Below are 12,863 nucleotides of genomic sequence, written 5' to 3' on the forward strand. Positions count from 1 at the left end.
TTCTTGACTTTTCTTATTTTACACACATATATATATAGAGAGAGAGAGAGAGAATTTAGATAGCTGGATAGGTTTGTTGACCAACTGGCACTTAAATCTACCATTGAGTACACTAAGGTCAGGTGGGGTTCAATGTCATGAGGAAAATTTTAGTTTCAATTACACAAATATTACACACGTCTCTTTCGGACAGACTTCGAGGAGGGGCGTGCGTCACCCGAGACTGGATGTCTATTGGCCACACGTAAGTAAACGTACGTATGACGTTATTTTGAAATTTCAGCGGTGAAGCGTTTGTTATTGTGAGTCACTGGGCGCTGCGTTGCAGCATTATCAGCACGGCTCGAAATTCAAAATTAGTTACATACACTGGCTGAGAAATGTCTTTTTCAAGAGCTCCATTGAAAAGGTTCAACGAGCACGTAGGTAAGTATCGCCAATAACCTACTAGCTAGTAGCATATCCACCTAGGTTAAGTTCTTCGACGGTAAGTAGCTTACGTTAGCCTTCATACGTTACGAAGACAACAAGTGTTACACTTTGTCGATCTGGTATCTTGTTAGCTTCCCTTAAGTTAATGTAAACAAGTAAAAACAAAGCAATCCAACGTGGGCTAGATATTTAATCTCACAAAGAAGTATCATCAGTGTTTGCTTGACGCTAACTTGGCTAACGTGCTTTTGGATGAAGGTTGTGCCCCTCCACCGGGGTCCTATGAGATTAAACCTGGGGACCCGAAGGGAGCTGCGTCCTTCGACAAATCTGATCGATTTAGACCTCCCAAGGCAGGTGGGTAAATCTGATAAGCACAATACAACAAGGAAAGAAAACTTAAGAAATAACGTTATTTCAAACGTAATGTTTTGTGCCACTTGTTTTCATGCCTGTGTCTCCAGCCGCTGGGGCTGCTATGCCTCCACCATCGCCTTCCAGAAATGTCCTGGCGTCGCCTGTCCGTAGGACTATGTCGGTCGATGGTCTTGTAAGTTTTCTGTCAATTCAACATTTAATAAAGCCACTCTATGGCTCTACAATGAAAAGATCTGGTAGTTGTACAACTGCTGCTGTCAAGAAACTATCCCCTCATTATGTCTTTTCATAACTTAGGTTGAAGGGTCAAGTGTAAAGAAAGAGAGGAATGGCATGACCATGGAAAGAAAACAGCAGAAACTCTTGGAGAAAGAGGTACACTTCACAAAAACAATGTTGTGCAAATTGATGTGTCTTTTTCTGTGGCAGTTGGTTCCTGTTGCTCTGAAAAATTGCTGAACCAAAGAGCATTTACATGTGATTTTTCATTATTTGGGAGTCAAACACTGAGCTTCACATCCTTACAGATAAGGTCCCTGGTTCAGCAGCGGGGGGAGCAGGACCGTCAGTTGCTGGCCTTGGAAGAGGAGCTGAAGAAGGTGGAGGCCAAGCTGCTGGCCACAGTCAGGGAGAAGACAGGCCTTGCTGCCAGTGTGACCACACTTGAAAGACAGCGGACTGAGCTCAAGAAAGTTAATGAGTTCCTCAAAAACAAGGTGTGTTTGGTTTTGATGGTAAATTGTATTTAGAAATCCTGCCTTGATTATACCTGTCTCAGCTACTAAAAACAAATTTTTTAATATTTTTAGCAGTGCTGCATGAAAAGTGTGTCTGAGCAGATGTTTTTTTTTTTTTTTTAGGTTTCTGCTGACACTACAAAAAAGAGAATCAATTCTCTAACAATGGAGCTGATGGAAGCCAGGAACACTTTGGATGTTAAAAACAAGGTATGACTTGTGTACACATACTACCTTCATAACTCTGTAAAATACCTAATTTACTGCATTAGTTTTTTATTGATGTACTGTGTGTTTGTGTTTTTATACATGTGTCCAGGAGTTAAGTGTCCTGCAGATTAACACTGAAGGCCACCTGAAGGCCCTAGAAACTGACCTCCAGGCTGCCAGGGCTACTGTTACAGCTCTAAAGGACAGGAACAAGGACTTGGGTAAGATTTATGAACATATAGGGAGACAAATGCATTTGCTAGCATGTGTAGATGAACTAATCAGTGTTTTTTACCTATTATAGAGGACCTACATCAAGTGACGAAAATCCAGAACGAAGAGCTGGAGAATGAGAATGCTAAGTTACATGGTGAGATTTGTGTATGACATGCTTTTCCCGTTACATTCCTTTGTTCACGTTGACCCAAACTGTAAGGAAAACACATGTTACACATGCACGTTTTCAACATCTAGGGCCTAGTTATCAGATTTCTCATCGAGTCTGCTGCACATAAAGATGTCTGTATGTCCCTAGTACTGCACTTGATGTGCAAATAACATAAATGTTACACGTAACTTAATCCCTGCTTGTATTTTTGGGTTCGCTTGTTCACCACTACCCACTATTCTGTGTTTTCCAGCCATGATACGGGAGCTGAGGGAGGAAATCAGAGTCTTGCAGGGATACCTGGACACAGCCAATGATCAAATCCAGGTCACAAAACAGGCCTATAAGTGAACATCTGTCTTTCACCTTTTAGTCTTACTTTGTGAAAGACATGCTTGATCTATTTGTGTGTTTATAGGATCTACGCTTGAAACTCCAAGAAAAGACACAGGAGAACACTGTCGCAGGTTCTCAGTTGGAGAAAGTAAAGTAAGCAAAAGACTAATGGTTCCTCCAAGCAACTTCGATCTCAACTGCACACAATGACGCTCATTTGTCACTTCTCCACAGGCACCTAAAACCCCAACTAGAGCAGCACATGACTGAGCTAGAAACCACTCAAGATATGTTGAGGCATAAAAAGGAGGAGGCACAGAAATGCCGGCAAGAACTGCAGGCGTCAAAGGATGCTTTACGGAATGTGGAGAAGAGGTTGGAGGACCAAGAGCTGGAGCTAAAGTCTGCGCAAAAGTCAGTGAGTGACATGGAGGAACAAATGAAGTTGGCCAACCAAGAAGTTCACGATTCTCAAGCGACAGTTCGGCAGCAGGAGGCAGAGCTCGCTAGACTAAGGGAGGTGCTCAGACGGACAGAGAAGGAGCTAGATGAGAGAGTTGCTCATCTTGAACAGCGGTGTCTTTTCTCTGAGGAAGAGAGAAGTATGTTTACCAAGATTTTGTTATTGTTAATTTAAATAGCAAAGATGAATTGACAGTTGTGTGATGTGTGTATTGTATGTATTTTGTTGTTTGGTTTTAGGCAAGACTCAGGAGGAGGGGCTGAGGAGAGTGCAGGAGTTAAAGACAGAGCTCAATGCGCTAACGGAGGTTAAAAGAGACGAGAAAAAGAGACACATTCAGCTCCAGCAAGAAAATGCTGCTCTTACTGAGGAACTGACAAAAGAAAAGGTCACACAACGTTTTCTCCTACATTCCACATTCTTTTTTAGATTAGATTATATTAACTTAATTTTTCCTATTTGCTACAGGCGCTTGTAGACTCCCTGTCTGTGCTGGTGGAGCAGGAGAGGGAGGAGTCCGAGGAGCGGTTTAGACAGTTAAAGGAGGAGACGGAGGAGGTGCTGGGAGAGCTCGCTCTCTTGGAGGAGCAGGAGCAGAGGAGGCAGGAGGTGGCGGAAAAGAGCCAGGAGACTGTCCAGAGGCTGCAGGAGGAAAACAGTGAGCTGGAGAGAAGACTGAATGATACCAGGGCACTGATGCTGAGGTGAGCATCCAAAGGCCAAATACGCTGAGAGGAAGTGTTAACAGAAAAGAAACAATAAAGGTGAAACTTGCGCATCCAAACATTTTCAGCTAAAGAGTCACGATGGAATTTGAAAGTCATACTTCCATTAAAAACGTCCTGCTGACTACACTAAAACACCACCACTTTTTTTGGATTTGTTGTTACTGCCTGTGTTACTATTTAGAGTCAGAGGCAGCTGGGAACATGTCCCAGCATACAGTGAGTTCAAAGTCAAGAAAAATAATTGACAGGTTGCCATTCCATCACAGTTTTGACACAGACAGTTTGGGTCACTGTCTATTTCTGTTCATGAGCAATTTCAAGTTTTCAAGTCACTTCACTACCTCGTTTTTGGAATATGAGTGGAACCAGGGCACCTGGAAGTGAACGTGTTTTTTGCTTTTATTAGACAGTTTGGTAGAGACTGGTTGATTGAAAATAATGGTGAGAAGAAACAGTGGGATTTAACACTCAACACAATTTTTTGTGGATTATCTGATTAATTGTTTAGTTAAGTGGTTCCAAATCTTTTTTGTGTGATATTTGCCCACATTATTATATATATACAATTGAATATTGCATTTGGTCATATTGGGATTTTTGATAATATTAAGAGTAATTGTTTAGTTATTAATTATAATGGCATGTTAATACATTTCAATTCAAGTTTGCTGCAGGTATCAACCGTTTAACCAATATTTTTTTTTTGTTTTTTGTTTTTTACTTTTAGCTTACAATTGTTACTGTTCATCTGTTACTTTTAGACAACTATGGCAGCTGTTCAGATAACCATTTCAACTATTTATTACTTATAGACTTATATTACCCAACATTCACTTCCAGTTGCTAAATGTGGTGACAACAGACTCAAGTTGACAGGCAGCTGACTGGTTATTGTAAACTTACAAAAAATGTCACAAAGTTCATCCTATTTGGCTCCATATTTTCCTTATATTTTATATTTATATTATATCTTATATCAACTTTTATTAGTTGAGCTTCCCCTATACCTCCTTGCAGCTGCAGTTTGTACAAATTAATTTTGTCCCATACAACTATTAGAAATGAACTAAATAAAATAATGTAAAATAGCATTATGATGCTTGTATCATTTCAATGGCACCATGAACTATGTTTTGGTGCGATAAAGTCAAGATTTTAACCTATCAAAAATGTGTCCTGTTAATTTTTAGTAAGAGCAATGATATGGCAGCTTTGGAAGAGGAGCATTTAGCAGCCAAGAGAGAACTCCAAGAAGCACAAACAAATTCACTGAGCAAGATGGGAGAGATTGTCACAGAGCTGGAAAGGTGAGCACTCAAGTGTCAGTATTTTTGGAACATCATTGTGATTCATGTTGGCATTTAGCTTAAGATTCTGTCAACGTGTAAGATTCACAGACTGTCTTACTTCTCAGTGCCAAAGAGGCTCTAAAGGGAGCAGAGGAGAGACAGAGAGAACTGGAAGAGGAGGTGGAGAGAGTGACCCAGCAGATGAAGGAGGAGATGGACAAAGTGATTAAGCAGAAAGAAGAGGAAATCCAGAGAGTGAAAGAGGGGTTAGAGGAACATGAGGAGAGACAGCTCGCTGAAGCAAAAGCCAGGGAGGAGAATGCAAGGTATCCTTAAAATTCAACCTGTGTTGAAATAACTGTCACTTTTCCTCCGTTTTTATGTTTCTTTTTTCTTTGACCTGATAGACTTTTGCTGGAGGTGCAGACTCACCTTGCACAGAAAGATGAGAAGATTAAGACCATGGAGATGAATCACGCTGGTCTGATCAGTCAGTTACAGCAGGAGCTACAGATGCAGACAAAGGAGAAAGAAGACGCTCTGGGGAAAATGGAGGAACAGAGAAGTCAGAGTGTTGCTCAGCTCCAAAATGAGAAGGAAAAGATACAGAAATTACTAAAGGAGGTCAGCCTGGAAAAAGAGGAAATGATGGAACAGCTTCAACAAGAAAGAGAGCAGAGAGATAAAATTCAAACAGCCCGTCAAGAGGAAAGGGGAGCATGGGAGATTGAAAGGAAAAACCACCAGCAGGTCAGATCAGAAGTGCTCAGACTAAAGGCCGATCTTGAGAGAGTAGACGAGGAAAAGAAGAATCTTCTGTCTCAAGTAGAAGTCAAAGACCAGTCCAAGCTCGCTCTTGAAGATCAGCTAAACGTGGCAGAGCAGGAGAGAAACCAGCTTCAGTCTCGCCTAGATGATGTTGAACATGAAGAGTGTGTGACCATCCAGACCCAGTTAGACCTCACTGAGGCCATGCAGGGCGAGCTGGAAGAGCAACGACAAGACAGACGGGCCCTGCAGGAGCAGGTAGACGTACTGACTCAGGAGAAGGTTACACTGCAGTGGGAGATGGAGGAGCAGCGACAGGAGCTCCAAAGACAAATAACAGAAGCACAAGAGAAGAGGTGAGTAGGATTTTTTTGTGTGAGATTTGGAGATTTTTTTATTTTTATTAATTTGTTTTTTACAATTTGCAAATTAACTGATCAATCGTTTTTTCTAAGCTCTCCAAGTTCAGAGACAGAACACTGGAGGAAACGATATGAGGAGCTGTTTGCTAAAGTCAGGCCCTTCCAGGTCAGTCATTTCCACATCAATTAAGTAAAATGTAAAATCTCAGGATAGCCCAGAACATCTGTGATTAAAGCTGCACTAATCATTATTTTTATATGAACAATGGAAAAAATGTGAAAGGTGTCACTCTTAGTGATGAAACCACAGATAATTATCACCCGTCTCTGCTGTTCCACCTAGCGCTAAGTAGCATTTTGGTGTCTTTCAACTCATGGTTTTGGTTTTACAGGACATATTGTGTCAACCAAACCAACATATGTCAGTGTTTTGATTCTGTTTCAACACTCCAGTCCCAGCACAGCTGTTTTAAGCAAAAACAGTCTGGTAAACCCACTGTTCGTTACATGTTCAGCACCAAACAGCATACAGATCAATTTTGGTGTAGTGCTGGATTTTGCCCTCAGCAGTTGGAGAGTTGAATTTGTGGCCAGAACTACAACTCCATACGAATGCTGTTGCTCCATCTGTTTAATGTGGGCAATGGTTTGCCATATAAAGATGATAATGGTATATATCAGTGTTATTTTTACAGCTTTTTGCGCTGCCCCCAAGTGGCCAAAACAATCATTTCATGTCAATTTAAGTTAAACGAATCGATGAGTTAAAACCCTCTCAATGTTCGTGTTGGTGTGTGTGTGTGTGTGTGTGTGTGTGTGTGCCCACAGGAACAGCTCAATGCGTTTGCAGCAGAGCGAAATGCACTCCTCAATGAGAACGGGGCAAACCAGGAGGAGTTAAACAAGTTGGCTGACGCTTACGCTCGCCTGCTGGGCCACCAGAACCAGAAGCAGAAGATCAAACATGTCATGAGGCTGAAAGATGAGAACATCTCCCTGAAACAGGTCAAACATGAGAATAACACTGTCTACTTTCCAAAGCGCACACACAAATATTGTCATAGGTTACTTTTGGGGACATTACACTCATTAATTTCCTGGAGAATTACCATAACCACTACTTGCTTAACCGTAACCCTTATCTTAACCACTGACCCAGAAATCAGCTCTGTCCCAATTGGGGGCACAGCTTTTGTCCCCAGGTGGACAAGCCATCCCCAATTAACTGGTCTTTAGTGTGTCACCAAAAGTAGCCTATGACGGAAACACACACACACACTCTTTCTCTCAAGCTCAAGTGCTTGTACTTCATCCCTTTTTTTCCGTGGCTGTGTGTGTGTACATGCATGTGTGTAGGAGGTGTCTAAGCTTCGCTCCCAGGTGAGCCGGCAGAAGAGTGATCTGGAGCAACTGAAGTCAAAGCTCCCTGGTACTACCCGCCGAAGGTTTGATCCAAGCAAAGCTTTCCAACACGACAAGGAAAACAGGCAAATTGAAGCAAGTGAACCTTTTAAAGAAGGTAAGCAGCACATTGACCCCTCACTACAACACCATTTGGAGTTATGAAAAGCTGTGAAAAGACATATATCTTACATTTTTGTTTGTGTGGAAGCCTAATTTCTTTGTTTGTTTTCGTCAGGGAATCATTATGCATAATGGAGGTCGTCTACCAAACAAGAACTGACAACTAATTGGCTGACAAATTTAGTTTCTAGGGTTTGGTCTTTTGAATACTTAGCAACCTCTAACATGTGTTAATCATTGTTCCCACATGCCGATGCTTTACAATCCTTTGTGTTGCATAAAGAGCCTGAAGATTTTTCTGTTCTGATTTTTAAAAAAGAAGTGTGTGTGTGTGTGTGTGTGTGTGTGTGTGTGTGTGTGTGTGTGTGTGTGTGTGTGTGTGTGTGTGTGTGTGTGTGTGTGTGTGTGTGTGTGTGAGTGTGTGAGTGTGTACAAGAGTAATGTGTGAAAATAACGAGGACATGGGTGGAAAACTTAAGTGCTCACAATCCAGAGCACATAGTTGCATTAAAAATGTAAGATGTGTTTTACTGTTAACTGCATTTTCGAATTTTAGCTTTGTAACTTTTATAGAAATCGTAGTGCAGCAGAAGCAATTACTATTTCATGTGGAATAGCTCTTTAGAAACCTTTCTTCTTTGTAAATAAAGACAGATTTTAATACTCTTCTTAAACAAAAGTGTTACTGAGATTTATTAACTTCCCCAATGTAAAAATTATGTTTACAAAGCCTTTGCTGCTTCGGTCTTCTTGGCCATGTCCGTCCTCATCCAGTAGAGTGCACTCTAGGACTGCAGCCACAGGTTGGAGCACAGCAAAAGGCTATTGCAACCCATGTTTCATCCACACTATATACCAGCTACAAAGAACACAAATTCACATCTTTGCAGAGAGGAGCCTTGGGTTATGGGTCATGAAGCTTTATTTCCTTCAGTTGATAAGACATAGCCAGCAAGTATCGGGCCAGAAATTGACTTCGGGACCTTTTTACAAGCTATGAGTGGTGCTAGTTGTGGAGTGGCGGGTCACTCGCAGTACCCCTCCAGGTGGTAAATGCTGCATGGCTTATGGCAGCACTGCTCCACGATGCCTCTCTTCACCTTGGGCTCATCATGGCCAGACAGAGCCATCCACAGCCGCTGCTCCTGTCTGGCCCTTTTAGACAGGAACCCTTTGAAGTGGAGAAAGTATCCATAGCTGTGTGTTAATTCCTGCTGCTGCTACTGCGCAAACCCACAGTTCCTCAAACTACCATTTAGTCTGTTCACACTTTAATGCAGCCTTAATGACTACGTAATCTGATCTCCCCAATCCATTTAGTCTTGTTAGTATCTACTTCAAGAGGAGATATGACGGAGCTCCAACAGAGGCATATCGTAGCTTACACCTCTAAAGTTAACTTCAAAACATCAAATGAATGTTTGAGGCGGAAGATCCAAATAATGCATTTTGGGAATAACTTAATGAGGAATTTGGGGATTTCACAAGATTTGTGTTTATTGAATTAGTCACAGCATAGCTGTTGAAAGCAACAATAAGAAACCAAGAGCCACGCCACAGTAGTGAATTCAAAAGAGGCCGGGGAGAGGCTTCGCACACTAATGATGGTTCGGACAAATACATAGGTTTAGTTCAGCAAAGTTTCCAGCATGCTGCCCATACACATTTTTCCTCCAGCCAGCATCCGAATTGGCATTCTCATTAGACTAGGCCTGAACTTAGAACATGGTGGGCAGAGACTTGCAGAGATACAAAGCCAGCCTGGGGTCTCGGGGCAATGTCATGCTGTTCCTTTCTGAACTCCCACCATCAAGGGTACAATTAGAACTTACTCGACACGAGTCACACCAAAAATCACAACAGTTCCCAGAGTTAATGCAGCCATACCGAGAAGATGTTCCAGATCCCGCTTGTGGGGTCGGTTTGGACTGTAGAAAAAGCCCCGTTCTCCACATACGAAGTAGAGGGCATCCACCAAGCGGGACCCGCACAGGTGCTGGGCAGGGGCCGAGGACACCCCGTGGGAGTAGAGCACCAGCAGTAGCATCACGGACGCTGCCAATGGTACCCTGGCCATAGGAGGGAGACCTCTTGGGCAGAGAACAAAAAGAAAAAGTTCACACACAAAATAGTACACATCTGATCAAATTTTTATATTGTTAGGTTTCAAAGACAAAGAGTTAGACTGAATTGATCTTTCAATACGTAATACCTCGGAGCCCAGTGGTTGAAAGCTAAAGGATGAAGTGATGTTCAAATTTCATCAGCCCATTCTTGATGACAACCAAGCATTACAAGTCCACTTTGTTTTAAAATTTCTAGCTATACATGGTCTGCGGTGTTCCTGTGAAATTCCACCAGATGGCTTCAGGCTTTGAGAGTATAATGGCACAGACACAACATAGAAGGCATACAGCAATACACCAACTCAAAATAAGGGCTTTGAAGTGAGCAAAAAACTGAATAATTCATTCTTTCATTGGAAATAAAAGGCCAGGATGAAAAGCCGCGGTGAAACAAGGTCTGCAGGAAAGTCATTGGATGATATCTGGCTCAAAGGCTCTAAATCTTACAAATTTGCATGAGCTTAAGCAGGCAAAAATCATAGATTAAGTAAACCTAGGTGGCCATCAATCGATCCCAAAACTGTATGTTATCTCCTCAAAGTTCATAACTGCAAACAGCGTTTAAGAGATCACTCATCCAAGGTTATGTTTAATATTTTTTTCCACAGAACCCATATTGAAGTAAATTGAAAATTGATTTTACTTTTTGCTTTACTTTTATCCCCAGGTGAGCCTTATTTTATCTTAGCACCATCTGTTACAAACTAGAAAGACTGCCTATGTCTCAAAATCAGCACTGTGGACACTGTCGGTCAATCCTCAAGGTCAGTCCTCACCATTCTGTCCAGTTTAGCAGCTATAGTACTCGAGTGGGAATGATCTGTCCAAGATTACAGAATTGCTATTAGTGTTATTAGTGAAATCTCATTTGTGATGGATATTCTCCTGGGTTTGAAGTTCAGCTCCTGTTTCAAGGTGAAAAACATATTTAGCAGTCATTTAGATGCTATATTGACCTTTTGTGGACATCTTATAGTGTGCTGCAGATTATTGGATTGAAAATGAATCATTTTAACAGTGTCTTTAACAATGCACCTGTGCCAGGCATTACAGCATTGGCAGAGCGCTCTATCTGCTCTATCCCGCCACTCCTCTATCCCTCTTGGCTGAATGCCAGGCTCCTTGGCGCAGTAGATTGGTTGAATTATAGATCCCTGCTTGTGCTACTCTTTACTTTCATCCTGGTTATTATACACATAAATTTTAAAAGTTGAAATCTTGAGGGAATGGAGAGAAACTTGCTTACCTGTGTTAGAGGCCTCGGTGCAGCAGAGCAGCTTGTAGTTACGGATGAAAAGGGCCTAGGCCTATAGGACTATGCAGGTACAGAGAACATCTCCACTTGGCTACCTTTCCCCTTTATAACTCTCCACCTCCACCTGGCCTTTGTCAGCCTCAGCGGAAAACGCTAAGGTCCTCTCATTAACACCCTGACCTGTAAGCATGTTGATCTGCTCTTGAGTGGCACTAAGTCATTTAACTGAGTGTGGACCAAAGGCAAAGTTGGGATAAACTTGAGAAGGCAGTCTCCCAGAATGATACCCATTTCAACCCCTGCTGTGTGGTGGCCTGACTGGCACCGGTAACAGGCTGACAGACAAAATACCATATGCCACGTTCTGATCGCATAGTGTAGATTAGAGGGCTTTGAGGCTTATTAGTGACCACTAGTGGTGTGTCTAAGATGGAGCTGTGTGCATAAGTAATGACTGATGAGAAATAATCAGTCTGTCTATCCCTTTATCTTGCAGCAGCTGTTCTTTTGTAATCTCACCCTGCGTATCTGAGGATGGGAGAGAGGTGACACTATAATTTTATATCAAATGATGACTCAGCTGTCAGGCTCTGAGGATGCAGCACAGCTCTGTATTATCACCTCATTGTCTCTGTGGTTTAATTTAACCTTTCCTGGAACCGGGGATTCTGGGTTACATTTTTCCAATTTGAATTGTTGCACTAAAATTGAATTTTCTAACAATCTAAACATACACAACCACAACTTGCAACTTTGGTTGAAAGATTTCCAAAATTAAATGAAAAAACACAAATTATCTCATGATTGCATTGCCGTGATATGCTCCATGGCAACTTTTGAAACCAAAAAATCTTCAGATTGACAGAGCTTTCAGTTTTAATAGGCCTGTTATCAACTTCTGAAGCTCTTGATGCATGTAGATGTGTATTTGCATCCTGCTATATCTTTCCTCTTGTTTTACTGCAAGTGTTTTGTGGGTGTATATAGCACTTAAATAAGAGCATGCTTTATCCAGGCTTCATAGGTAGCTCAATCTGCCTTGGGTTGCTTGTTGTATCTTTTCTATATATTATTCATGAGAAACTGTCACCCAACAACAAAAATGCTTTACTAATAAAAAATGCTACTACTACTAAAAATGCTCTTTGAAAGAAATGCCAGCAAGGGTATACATGCTTTTCTGAGAGAAGTGTTAAAAGATCTAATTTCTGGTGTGTTTGGTTCAGTGGCATGTAGGTAGATACCGTTTGAAAGAGTAAAATGCAATAAACTTGCATTCTGACCCCTTGCTGAGATTAATATGTAATCCAATCTAAACAGTACAGATATAAAAATGCAATATAGCAGACCTGAAATATCAAACGGCACCCAGCGAAACAGCTTAAATGTTACATCCAAGTAAAGAAAGCTCACATCAGTGTTTGTATATATGATAATGTCACTTGTCTGAACAAATCTGATTTTATTCGGTTTTGATCCCGAACGACAGAAGGAGCCAAGCCTCCTCATGGAAATGATAAAAACATGAATGCTGCCATAAATGCTAACTTATTGACTGATGTGCTGTTGAGAAGAGGTATGGCAGAGATGAAAACCCTTCACATATCTGAAATATTGTGGTATAAATGCCTTTTTACAGTGTATATACATTTACATTCTGATGGATGGATGAGGATTCAGCTTTGGTTCTGCCGCTGCTTCAGTGAGTGGTCTCACAGTATACACTATATGGGGTCATTTGAGACAGAAACAAGTCAGTGATCCAGCGCAAAAATTCTTCATGTGGAAATTTTACCCAGAACTGTCAGAGACTAATTAACGCAAAGTTCAACTTGTTCATTTATTTTCCACAAGGGGAGAAAAAGCT

The 12,863-nt window shown here is 41.5% G+C and overlaps 2 protein-coding genes across 2 annotated transcripts; one reads left to right on the forward strand and one right to left on the reverse strand.

The window, feature by feature from the left end:
* The first annotated feature begins 286 nt into the window (after positions 1-286).
* Positions 287-8,288, forward strand: hmmr (hyaluronan-mediated motility receptor (RHAMM)). The gene is made up of 20 exons (XM_056382090.1): positions 287-426; positions 691-789; positions 897-982; positions 1,108-1,185; positions 1,338-1,526; positions 1,671-1,757; positions 1,867-1,978; positions 2,062-2,127; positions 2,399-2,472; positions 2,564-2,634; positions 2,716-3,083; positions 3,184-3,332; positions 3,413-3,648; positions 4,863-4,979; positions 5,087-5,287; positions 5,369-6,085; positions 6,185-6,257; positions 6,920-7,096; positions 7,448-7,610; positions 7,731-8,288. The coding sequence occupies exons 1-20, from the start codon at positions 381-383 to the stop codon at positions 7,745-7,747; spliced, it is 3,126 nt and encodes a 1,041-aa protein (XP_056238065.1). The 5' UTR covers positions 287-380; the 3' UTR covers positions 7,748-8,288.
* A 256-nt stretch (positions 8,289-8,544) lies between these two features.
* Positions 8,545-9,692, reverse strand: insb (preproinsulin b). The gene is made up of 2 exons (XM_056383306.1): positions 9,503-9,692; positions 8,545-8,786 (listed from the first exon to the last, which is right to left on the reverse strand). The coding sequence occupies exons 1-2, from the start codon at positions 9,690-9,692 to the stop codon at positions 8,641-8,643; spliced, it is 336 nt and encodes a 111-aa protein (XP_056239281.1). The 3' UTR covers positions 8,545-8,640.
* Between the last annotated feature and the right edge of the window lie 3,171 nt (positions 9,693-12,863).

The sequence above is a fragment of the Seriola aureovittata genome, chromosome 8 (genome assembly GCF_021018895.1).
Source record: "Seriola aureovittata isolate HTS-2021-v1 ecotype China chromosome 8, ASM2101889v1, whole genome shotgun sequence".
Lineage (NCBI taxonomy): Eukaryota > Metazoa > Chordata > Actinopteri > Carangiformes > Carangidae > Seriola > Seriola aureovittata.

Bases quoted from the DNA above. Each gene is read 5' to 3' on its own strand.
- hmmr (XM_056382090.1), top strand. From the start codon at position 381: ATGTCTTTTTCAAGAGCTCCATTGAAAAGGTTCAACGAGCACGTAG. The intron at 2,635-2,715 runs GTAAGCAAAAGA...ACTTCTCCACAG, and splicing joins TCTCAGTTGGAGAAAGTAAA to GCACCTAAAACCCCAACTAG. The intron at 3,084-3,183 runs GTATGTTTACCA...GTTTGGTTTTAG, and splicing joins TTTCTCTGAGGAAGAGAGAA to GCAAGACTCAGGAGGAGGGG.
- insb (XM_056383306.1), bottom strand. From the start codon at position 9,692: ATGGCCAGGGTACCATTGGCAGCGTCCGTGATGCTACTGCTGGTGCTC. The intron at 8,787-9,502 runs GTATGGCTGCAT...TCCACTTCAAAG, and splicing joins GGATCTGGAACATCTTCTCG to GGTTCCTGTCTAAAAGGGCC.